General features: G+C 45.2%; 1 protein-coding gene across 1 annotated transcript in view; it reads left to right on the forward strand.

Annotated features, from left to right (window-relative positions):
* wdr11 (WD repeat domain 11) overlaps positions 1 to 9,374 on the forward strand; it is a 49,788-nt gene extending 40,414 nt beyond the window's left edge. Inside the window, exons 22-29 of the mRNA XM_076743049.1 lie at positions 321 to 386; positions 1,624 to 1,813; positions 3,770 to 3,865; positions 4,543 to 4,708; positions 5,108 to 5,205; positions 5,539 to 5,684; positions 6,230 to 6,309; positions 7,353 to 9,374. Coding sequence (XP_076599164.1) covers positions 321 to 386; positions 1,624 to 1,813; positions 3,770 to 3,865; positions 4,543 to 4,708; positions 5,108 to 5,205; positions 5,539 to 5,684; positions 6,230 to 6,309; positions 7,353 to 7,555 — 1,045 coding nt within the window. The 3' untranslated portion in view covers positions 7,556 to 9,374. The remainder of the gene's footprint in view (positions 1 to 320; positions 387 to 1,623; positions 1,814 to 3,769; positions 3,866 to 4,542; positions 4,709 to 5,107; positions 5,206 to 5,538; positions 5,685 to 6,229; positions 6,310 to 7,352) is intronic.
* The last annotated feature ends 1,823 nt before the right edge of the window (positions 9,375 to 11,197 follow it).

The following is an 11,197-nucleotide window of genomic DNA, read 5'->3' on the forward strand; positions in this document are numbered from 1 at the left end:
TCAAACTGTAATGATTACACATTGTACTGTAGCTCAAATTGTTAGAATATTTAATATTAATATCATGCTGCAAACGCCAACAATCAGATGTTGGTACTTGTGTGTGTTTGTGCCAAGTATCAGTTTTTGTTTATGTACTTTTGGCTTGCAGTCGAGTCCCAGGTTCCTTTGTGTTTAGACAGCAGGCCCAAAGAGCATGTAGTCTGTGGGCTGACAGATAAGAGGAATCTCCCGTAACAGCCACACTGGGCCCGCTGTGTTTGAGAAGTGTAATTGGCTCTCGCTGTGTTCTGATTGTCTGTGTCTGATTGGCTCCCCAGTGACATGAAGAGTGTGCTACAGGACCCGGAGCTCAGCCTGCTCCAGCGCTGCCTCCTGGTCTCACGGTGAGTTAAAACTCAGCATGGAGTTAGCGCTGTTTGTTGTCTGCACAGACTGCACTGGGTTAATGATGGTGCGCTGATACCACAGCAGAGCCGTTTTGTTAACATTCATACAGTGCACCTACAGTACGTCCAACTCTGTAGCTACTTTTCTGACAAAAGCATACTTTGTACAAGCTGTCAAAGAATATATAAGAAGCTGCTATCCCTGCTAAGAGTGTAGCCCAAAACACAGAAACTTTGCATATAACTGAAAACGGGTTAAACCCGTCTTTGACTCAACATGTTAACTTCTGCTGCTTTCTTCCTGTCAGGACAAATGTTAAATTTAGACCGTAGATTGGGTCTATTTGTTACAATGATTAAGCTGAAGTGGGTTTGCAATCAAGCTACTTGTTAACCTTGTTGTTCACTGATTGCTCAGGATATAATCCAGCCGAGCAGGATGCGATTAGGTGATCATGAGTGATCTTGCTACAGAAATCCGTGTAATTTATGTTTTCACAGCCGTTTTACATTTTACTTAGTTCTGCATATGTGATTTAACTGAAAAAAAGATAAACAAGATGATGTTGTGAGTCGAAACATTTGGTTTTAAAGCTGTCAAATTATCTGCCAAGAGGACTGGATTTACATTGGCTGGAACTGTACAGCCATGATTCTGTATCTCCATAAAAAAGCATGACATGAGAGCTGGTGTCAGCAACTCTGATCTCGTCTCTGCTCCAGTTCTCATTTCCCTCGAGCATCTGGCAAATCTAGAACAGCCAGCCTGAGCGGAAATGCAATATCTCAACCCCCCTTTTACATCCTGTTATTAAAGTCATGATTTACCTGGAAAGTCCCGAGGACCATTTTTGCACGGCGAACGCTGCGACCGTGCTTTCACAGAGAGCTCGTGATTATGCCTCTGCATCTGTCTGTCCAAGTTTTCATGCCACTGATAATGTGGCAATGTAACCTAGCAACAACTGTGTGCTTGTGCAGATGTGTTAAAAGGAAGCTGGAAAGAAAAGGCAGAAGGATGATTGTGGGGGGGGGGGGGGGGGGTAGTTTGCTGAAAGAGCGAGGCGTGGGCTGGAAGATGCAGGAACTATGGTTCATTAGTGCATTAGTGAGCAAACTACTAGAAGTAGAACTAGCAAGCACTTTGGTTTGGACTGAAGAATTTGACTAAATACTCCAGAGAGAGCAGTTTCCGCTGGGGGCCCAGCTGATCAGTTGTTGTGGTAAACCGCAGGCTGTTCGGGGATGAGTCGGATCTTCACTTCTGGACGGTGGCATCCCACTACCTCCAGTCGTTTGCCCAGGCTCGTCAGCTGAGCGTGTCCACTGCAGAGGGACAGGCCCAAAGTGAAGGGACCCAGCCGTCACCTCAGAACCACCTGGACATCTGCAATGATGTCCTGTGTGAGAGCTCCTACTTCCAGGTCAGTGAAACAAGAGAAGAAGACAAAGTGTTGGCCTGTTTCTGTTGCTTTTTTTTCTCCCTTTGGTAAACAGAGACAATAGAGATAAATGCCTGATCCCAGCAGTCAACATTTAAGAATTCCTTTCGGACTCATCCAGAGACAGCTGCGATCTTCAAGTCAGACCACGCACAAACAAACAGCATCCTGTCCCTTGTCACCCACAGTGTCAACAGCATCGCCCCGGTCACACAGTTCATTCCATTATTAATGACATTTTGTATCTCCTCTGTTATCTCACTAAGTCCCCGGCTCACGGCTCACACTTTCAAGTCTTTGAGGTCAGACCTATCTTTCACTTCGCCCTCACCACATTTAATTCCCTCAACATTTCCACACAGCGATTCTCGCCCACAGCCGGGATGCGCTCAATTAAAAAAAAAAAAAAAAAAAGATCCCTCTCCTGTTTGCTCCATGTCATTGCTCGGCTCAATGCGCCTCGCTCGCCACATAGCTGAACCAGCGCACAAGGCCTTTAAAACAATGCCCTCAATAGTCTCTTCTTTTTTTTTTTTTTCAGCTTTAATTATCGACCTAGTTTGTGTTGGAAAAGTTTCTTCAGAAGATGCTCATTGATTGGTCTGCTGTGTGTGCCGCATCACTCTGCTCGTCGGCATGGCAACCACAAAGCCCGTTGTGCAAAGGCGTCCGCACGTTGCCGTTGTGAATGCAAAGGTTTTTCATTAAGGCGTTATGTTTTCCGTTTTGTAGTTGTGATGTGCCACACGTCGTTTTTGTGCTCGGCCTTTAGAAAGCACATCTGAGGAGAGTAATTAAAAAGTTGCCACACTGTGCAAGTGAATACAGGCATTCTCTGGTTTTTAGCAGGTTCGCTCATTTTCCCCTCAAGGATACATCAATGTACTCAAGAAAGCAGAGGAGAAGAGACGGAGGGAACATTCACCTTGCTTGACGAAAGATGATTAAAAATGTCAAGTAGCTTTTAGCTAGCATCGAAGCCCGAAGTTGCAAAAAAGGAAGTTCAGCCGATTGAGGTCCTGCCTGTAATAAGCCCGTCATTTTTTTCCCTTTGAGCGTCATTCAGGGCTTTTTAGCAGATTATGCACCATTCTGTTCTGAGAAAGTACTACTCCCTGTTAATGAGGGGCCGTGCAGTGATCACAAAGTTAAGGCTTTCAAAGAGCTACCCAGACAGTCTGCAGCTACATCGGGCTCCTGTTGTCATGAAACGGCTTCAGCGGCAGAAGTCTGATTGTAATTACTAATATCCAGCGCTCCAGTACGGTGCACACAGTAGCTAAACTCGTTTGGTATCTCTGCAAGGATTTATGCCCACGGCTGTGACTCACAAAAGAATTCATCATAATAAAGTGCCAGAAAAAAGTAAAGTTTCCGTGTTATATATAGACACGCAGGTGTGCACACACACTGACACACATGCAGCCTATGTCGCTAATTTTCTGCTATGCTGTTATCTCTCCCCTCGTTTTGTGTCGTTTCCCCCTCTAGTCCTCTTATAAAGCTGATGAGCTCTCACACTTTGAAATATCTATCGCTGTTTTCATGTTTCGTGCCTATCATTTGCTCGCTGTAAAGAAATCTGATCTCCCATCTGGGATGGTGTAATAAATTCATGTGGAAAAAGCCACCAGTAATGAAAGGCAGTATGGGAGGCTCTGGCACCAGAAACACTGAAATCTCCTGAATATTTTAAAGACGTTATAATTACACTCTCCATCTCTGGACTCTGTATTTCTATAATTGTCCTCTGTATCCTTTTTGCTCATCACTATTCTTTGAATGTCCTGAGTGTAGAATCTGTGTGGCAATTCATTCCATCTCACTCTGTCTCCCACACACACACACACACACACAAGGTTGAACCATGCATCTTTGGAAGCAATGCATTAAAAAAAAACTAAGCTAACATGTGACTCCACCTTTGCTGCTCCACAGAAGTTCCAGTTGGATCGGGTTCACCTGCAGGAGGTGAAGCGCTCCAGTTATGAACACACTAAGAAATGTGCTGACCAGCTCCTCCTGCTGGGTCAAGTAAGTATTACACTATGACAGTAGACACATGTTTGCACTCACATCATATGGGGGTGAAATGAGGTAAGATCTCCTGCTCAGATGTTCCAGTTTTCAGACAAACACACTGCCTTTGTGGTCGACATCCCAGTGGTCAGCACACTCTAACAATCTTACCTCACGCCTGAATGGATCGACTCTTGATGCAGACCTCTCCATATTTCTGACTTACATCTTTCAGACTATGTACAACCCTCCTGTCTCTCACAAATGCACACCTTCACCCTCCTCAGCTGTGCGTATGGGCAAATTGTCATAATGGTAAATGGGTCATATTGGTGCTGTGGAGCCTAATGAAGCAAGATGGACGATAAGTGCTGCCTCTGTCCTCCCTAGCGTCTCAGCCTGTGGGAATTGGAGTCACCTCTCCCTTCCCAATGTCACCACTCTCCCACTAATCACAGGCTGCAATCAGCAGGCTGTTAGTCACAGGTGCAGACCTCCACGAAACAGTCTGAGCCGACCCCAGCGCGAGCCTTCATCTCCGCCAGATAAAAAGCACGATAATAAACATAATTTCCCCGGTTATTCTGTGTCGTTCAGCTCACACAGTGGTTACCTGCATTAGCTGTTAAAGCCATGTCTCTCTGTGTGCTACCTCAGTAATTACATTCTCCTCTCTTTGTTGTTGCTCTCAGACGGACCGGGCAGTGCAGTTGCTGTTGGAGACAAGCGCAGACAACCCCAGCTACTACTGTGATTCACTCAAGGCCTGCCTCGTGACCACCATCACCTCTTCAGGACCCTCGCAATCCACCATCAAACTAGTGGCCACCAACATGATCGCCAACGGCAAGCTAGCAGGTAGTGCTACTGTATGTCTGAGAGCAGTTAGCAACATGCTCTGCTCTTATTTTAATGAGTGCAAGCAGCATTAATCATGTGGGTGTCTGCAGCCTTGAAAGCGCCTTAAAATATCTTTGAATAATTTATTTATTCTTTAGGCCTTTAAATGAACTGAGCAGCTTCAAATATGTCTAATAATGCTTTTAAAAAGTTTGTAGCTATTTTTTGCAGAGCTGCATTTTTTAAAAATGATATATGAGTAAGATTTTGGACTGGACTTGATCCACGTATTGTGGCAACTGCCAGCAGCTGTATTATGAAACCATCACCTGGTGAGTTTGCCACCTTGCATAGTGATCGCTGTCGTTTCTTGGTCTCACATCTTTGTACAAATTCTCCCCTTATGCTGCGTGTCAGAGGGAGTGCAGCTGTTGTGTTTGATTGACAAGGCGGCAGATGCTTGCCGCTACTTGCAGACCTACGGGGAGTGGAACCGCGCCGCCTGGCTGGCTAAGGTAACCCAGCATGACGCCATCCATCAACGGGAAACATCCGATACTGTGTAATGTTTGGCTAGTTTGTGAGAGTGTGGGCATGTGAGCGGCGTGAACATAGTGCATAGACATATGCTTGACTTTTTATATTTTCTATCGGTAATTGTCAGAAAAAAAAATGATTTCATGGTTTAATTACGTCTATGACACGCGTAGTGATTATTAATTCATTGATTTTTCCTTGCGACTATATTTTAATAAGTGTTCTTATTAGCTTTAGCATTGCAGCTGTGACATCTGCGGTACTTACAATGTGCTGAGTTTCAGTGCCTCGCATGCCGTGTGTGTTTCCAGGTGCGGCTGAGCCCAGCAGAGATCTCAGATGTGCTGAAGCGCTGGGCAGAGCACCTGTGCTCCCCGCAGGTCAACCACAAGTCCAAAGCCATCCTGGTGCTGCTTTCCCTGGGCTGCTTTTACAAAGTGGGAGAGATGCTCCACAGGTAAGAAGCAGGGCTGATGCCAGCTGTAGAGATTCAGACATTAAAAATGAGTTAGACTGAGGTCTGTAAAAGTACTGAATCTCAGAATGAGAAACACAAACACGCAGATTCCCTTTTTAACTTCAGCTCTTTCAAATTCTTTTTTTTTTACGCTGTGACTTTTTCCTGCCCGACCTTCGCCTCCTTTATTCCCATGTTGTTTCATCCACATTCATCAACACTTGAGTCTCAGTTCCCTCGTCTCCTTTTCCCCCTGAGTATACCGAAGGACACTTCACAGTGGATGGCGTGGTGTGACCCCGTCTTTTTAACAGCAGCATCGATCGGCTGTTGGTCTGCCTCTCCTCCTCCTTGACAGCTCGTCTTATGAGACGCCTCGGGCGACAAATGCTCTCGCAGAGAGTAAGAGTGGCATCAGGACGACGGGGTTGATGTATGCTTTAGCATCGCAGACATCGAGGCGGGGACAGTGCTGGTTTCTGACAATAGCTCTCACCGCTCCTTCTGTCTGTGTCTTTCTCTTCCTCCTCCTATCTCCTGGGCAGTATGAGGCACTTTGATCGCGCCGCCCTCTTTATCGAAGCCTGTCTGAAGTATGGGGTGATGGAGGCCAACGATTCTTCCAATATCCTTTTTGAAAACCCATTACTGCACTCTGAGGGCCATTTATAACCAGAGTTAGCTCCACCGCTAACTCTGTCCATCTCTACTACAGACGTGCACTCGATAGTGGAGAGCTTTTTCTCAATCAAGGTCAATTTAGACGCTCCACTGAGCACATCGTGCTATATTTCACATGTTCCCAATCGCCAATATCACACCGTGGTCACAGAGCTCACTTATACTGCAAGCTCACAAAATAACTTTCACAGTCTAGACTTTGAAAACACATCACACCTAGACCACAGATATATAGAATTAACAGCAGATATTAAGTGAAATATGGAGACAAGACAAGGAGCAGACTAATCCTGTGCAAGGCCAAGCTGTCTTTAAAGAGAGTACAAAAATCTCATTTTCACTTGCAGTAATATCTGTTTGTTACAAATATATATATTTTTTTTTTAAATGAACTGGGCTCAAACACCGACCCAGGTGTGATCCCAGGGAGGACCAGCACGTGTGACGAACTAATAAGAGGCTGAAAACATTTGGCTGCACTGGCTTAAACTAATGCAGTCCTGCAATAAATTCTCCCCTCGTGAATGTTCTAGTGTCCATTTTACATTGAAGCTGTTTTAGAGAGGTGTCGATTCAACATTATAGTCATTTTATAGGCTGTAGTTAGTATTTTATCTCATCCTATTGCGTACAAGTGTTTCTAGAATTCAGGCTGCCCTCTCTGATTGTGATTTTGTTTAAAGACCCCTTTTGTCCTGTATGGCTGCATCTGAATTTATGTGTTTGTATGCAGCTTTTTCATGTTAATCATGTTGTTAGAATCCACCTGCAATCAGCTTCATTAGATTGACTTGGTTAGCTCTTAAGGGGATATGTGCACCATTGAATGTGTAGGATGTAACAGTCCAGTCTAGCTTGAAGTCACTCCACACTGACAGTTGAAGAGTGTGACCTTTAATGAAAGCATATTTTTGAGTGATGACAGCTTTCGTTGGCTCACTGTGTGTTTATGAAACATTACGTGTTCTCCTTGACCTGCATTTGCACATAAACTCATCGAGGCTGCATTTCTGGACTATGCACGGCTGCTACGCACTCTGGGCCTGAGGGAGGGCGCTGCTCTGTGGGCATCACGGGCCGGCAGCGCTGGGGAGCAGCTGATGGAGGAGCTGTTCCAGGGAGAGGGAGGCACGCCAGAAGCCATTTTTGGCAAAGAGGAAGTGGAGCTGGGCCAGGAGAGCACCGAGTGACCGCGAAGACGGGAGGTTTGTGAGAGAAGGGCAGCCACCGCCATCGGTGCAAATCATGGGTCGTCCATTCAGTCCAGCTTCAGTAACCGTAACTCTGTGTCGGCATCCAGGAGAATTATGAGCATCGTTTCCGCATCATGAAAAGAGAGGTTTCCTCCATGTGAAGTTTTCAGTCCGTCACTGGAGTCTGCCTGTGTCTGTGGCTGTCATGACATCTCTTAACGTTCAGTATGACCAGTGAGTGTTTGTGTGCATATGTGTGTGCATGTAACAGCCCCGAGAGAAACACACCTTTGTCCCGATTCTCCCAACAAGTGAAGTATTACACAGTGTTGATATCAGTCTGTGTTTTCTGTCGGTTCATGAATTTAACTCATTTGATTTCTTAACGGTCGTCGTTTGTCGAGCTTTATTCTGTGTGCCTGCATTAATAACATCAGAGTACTGTTGTAGCGTTACAGATTTAATTTGCCTTTTTTGCTGCTGAGATTAAATGTGGCAGAATGAGTTTAACATGATACGTTCCTTATTCCATTTTGAAAATGCGCTGCCATTAAAGAGGACCCGCGTTACGAGTTATGCACTCCTAATTTAACCAAAAACAGCACATTTTCTGAATGCTAACGTTGATTCCTCCGGCCTCCCTGTAACACAATACAGCCCCAGACAGACACTTAACAGACTGCACGTTTTATCGACAACAGGTGGTGCTGTAAAAGTGACTGACCAAAGCCCGCTACTGCACAAGCCTCTGCAGCTGTAGCCATTGGACGGCGGTATAATTAGCAAGCCAGGCCACCCTGCACTTATTAGACACTTGTTAGTGTATTATCTCCATGCACACAGAGAGGAGAAGAATCTGACCGCTGTCACCTGAGTGAAACCATTTAATTAGCCTGTGTAGAGTTCAGTTCATTGAAATAGATCCTGGTTGTTCATTAATCCATCCCATTAATCCAATTTGGAATTTCCAATTTTCTACTTTTGTGAAGACTCGAGAGGATGCGTCTCTCTCTGTATTCTTTGATGTTTGTGTAATGAGCTTGTTCTCTGGTGTGTGTGTTACGAGAAGAGCTGTCAAAATGTGCTGTAACTCATTTTAATCAGACCTCCGATGGATCATTTACACACCAACAGTAATCTGTGCTGCTCCCACTGTTCACCTCACAATCGCACAGCCTGACGCGGTTTAGGAAACGGTTCGGGCTCTGCTCTGCCTCGCCTTTTCACATAGTCAATATCTGCTGATCATCAAAATCATGTGTGACAATGCCAAGACTTCAGTGATTGTGTGTTGAATTGCCTTGTACTGTGTTTAGTAGAGACAGTTGGTCCACAGGACTTTTTATCAGTGTGTCAGTGTGTTTCATAAACATGTCAGTGCTGTCCTGTGTTACAGTTAACCCCAGACATTGTCACTATGGCAACCCAGGCCTATTTTAGGGGACGACATGTTGTTCCTGTAGATCCGTTTGACAGAGCTCCACTGACATACTGTAGGATCTCACAGAAAGCCAGCATAGAGCCACGCAGCCCAGCAGATAATCAGCTGTAGTTTACCTGATCTGATGTATCCTCCTCCAATCATGTCGTGCAGCACTGTGGGAGCCATGTGTACTGTACTGCCTCTTTATGATTAGGCACTAGTTCACTCGCTGCTTTCTTTGTACTTAGATGAACTAAACAACACGTTCAGCCTTTTCTCATTGTTCTCTGTTCATTGTTTACACAGTGATCCTAATGCTTTAAGCTATATAAATATTGCAAGAGAAAAAAAGATATGTGTATATATGGATGGCAATAAAATCACTATTATTAACTTTGTAGTGTCAGTGTGTTGTTTCCAGCCTAAAGATGTTGACACAAGAGGGCGCTCTCACTCCTCATGAGGAGTTTTTCTGTTTAATGGCAGCCACTTTGGTGAAAAGACCTGTTATATCAAGTGCTCTTTGCAATTATCCAACTTTAATTCCAACCCAGGTAGATTGAATTTGAATGTTCTTTCATTTATCAAACTGTCTTAAAAGCGAATTAGTTCCTGCATGAGTCGCTTCCGCAATTAATTACTTGTCTGCTCAGAAGGAGGGCCAACAGCTGGCTTCAGCTCGATGGCCAGGTCTAACCGTTTTCACTCCTTTCTTCGCCTCAGATTTATTCATTGACATGTATTCTGTTTCTTCTCTCTCCCCAGCAAAAAGCAGAGCACAAGAGGGAAGAAAAACAGTCTGAAACAGAAGGCCACACAAATGACTTGATTGTGTTCCTTTAATGGCTTAATGAATAACTGCCGGAGAGCCGAGCCAGCCGTTACAGCCAGGTCATCAGTATGCAGGGCCTCACTGCAGGACTTCTATTCTGTCCCGCTCCTTATACTTCAGGCTACCACCCAGCGAGCCAAATGGCTCTGATCACAACTCCCATCCAGCCATCCTCACTTGTCACTTCCCCTTTCCACCTTATATGTACTTCATCCATCTTTTCTCTATCTGTCCCTGCTTTTCTTCCACCTAAAGAAAACAGGCAGACGCCATGCCAACTCATGTTCTTGTTGCACCCCACCTCCACTAATTTCCTGGAAGCCTTGTTTCCATCTGCTGCTTGGCTTTCACCCCCCCCCCCCCGCCACTGAAATCAGATTCAAAGTAGTGTCAGAAACACAAGATTAAGTGTGCTTGGATCCAGAGCTGTGAGGAGCACTGTTCATTTAACAGATGGAAATCGCTGGAATTCACTGTTTCATGCTACACACGGGGAGAGTTTAACAGCCGGCTCCAAATCAATCCTGTACGGTAGTCTCTCTGTTACGCATTCTCAATCATCTGTATAAGTAGCCATCGAACTAGACCTCTATGTGCAGCGAGCAGAGGCAGGGCCAATGCTGCGCAGTCTGTGTGGTATTAAAACGGCGGAGTACAGCAGGTCATCCAGTTCCCATGAGCATGTTCTCCTCTGGTGCTGACAGATAGCTTCATCCAGGCCGGGCAGGTCCATGCCTGCTCGCACAACTTACTGAAAACCCACTGTGTCTCACTCTGCGTTTGTTTGAAATGTCTTCCAGTCTGTTTTCCCCCTCCTCTCTGAGGGTTACCACTGAGTTCATCCCTCATTTTCTCTGTAATTATCCCACCTTGCATTGTTTTCTCAACACCCTCTGCAGACATTTTGGAGCATTCTTTAGGCAACTCACACCCCAAGTAGTGGAATTATATTTGAGTCGAGTGGCTTCTGCATTTATGTGGATAATTATTAGTCTAAGAACGTTGATTGCTGTTTCACTCTTGTTCTCTCGACCTGTGTTGAAAATAAGGTAGAAAAGCATTGAATATACATGCTTTCCTTTGTGTTTACCTCCATCTTTATAGCCAAAGTGCCTGTGTTCTCCACCGTAGTTCTCACCTTTCTCTACATTGTTATCAACTGTGTCTTACTCTCCATCCGCTCTGCAGGGAACCTGATCTACACGTGTAAAGGTTATATCCGTTCCTGTCACACAATCACTCTCACATCCCTCATCACCACCCGTCGCCCACATCTGGGGGTATCGCCTGGCGTGGAAGGAACCCACAGGCCTGATCTCATCTGATATCTGCAGCCAGCCACTCCTGATTGGTTAGAAATGATTTCCCTCCCTCCGTTCAGCCT

Source organism: Chaetodon auriga, chromosome 11 (genome assembly GCF_051107435.1).
Source record: "Chaetodon auriga isolate fChaAug3 chromosome 11, fChaAug3.hap1, whole genome shotgun sequence".
Lineage (NCBI taxonomy): Eukaryota > Metazoa > Chordata > Actinopteri > Chaetodontiformes > Chaetodontidae > Chaetodon > Chaetodon auriga.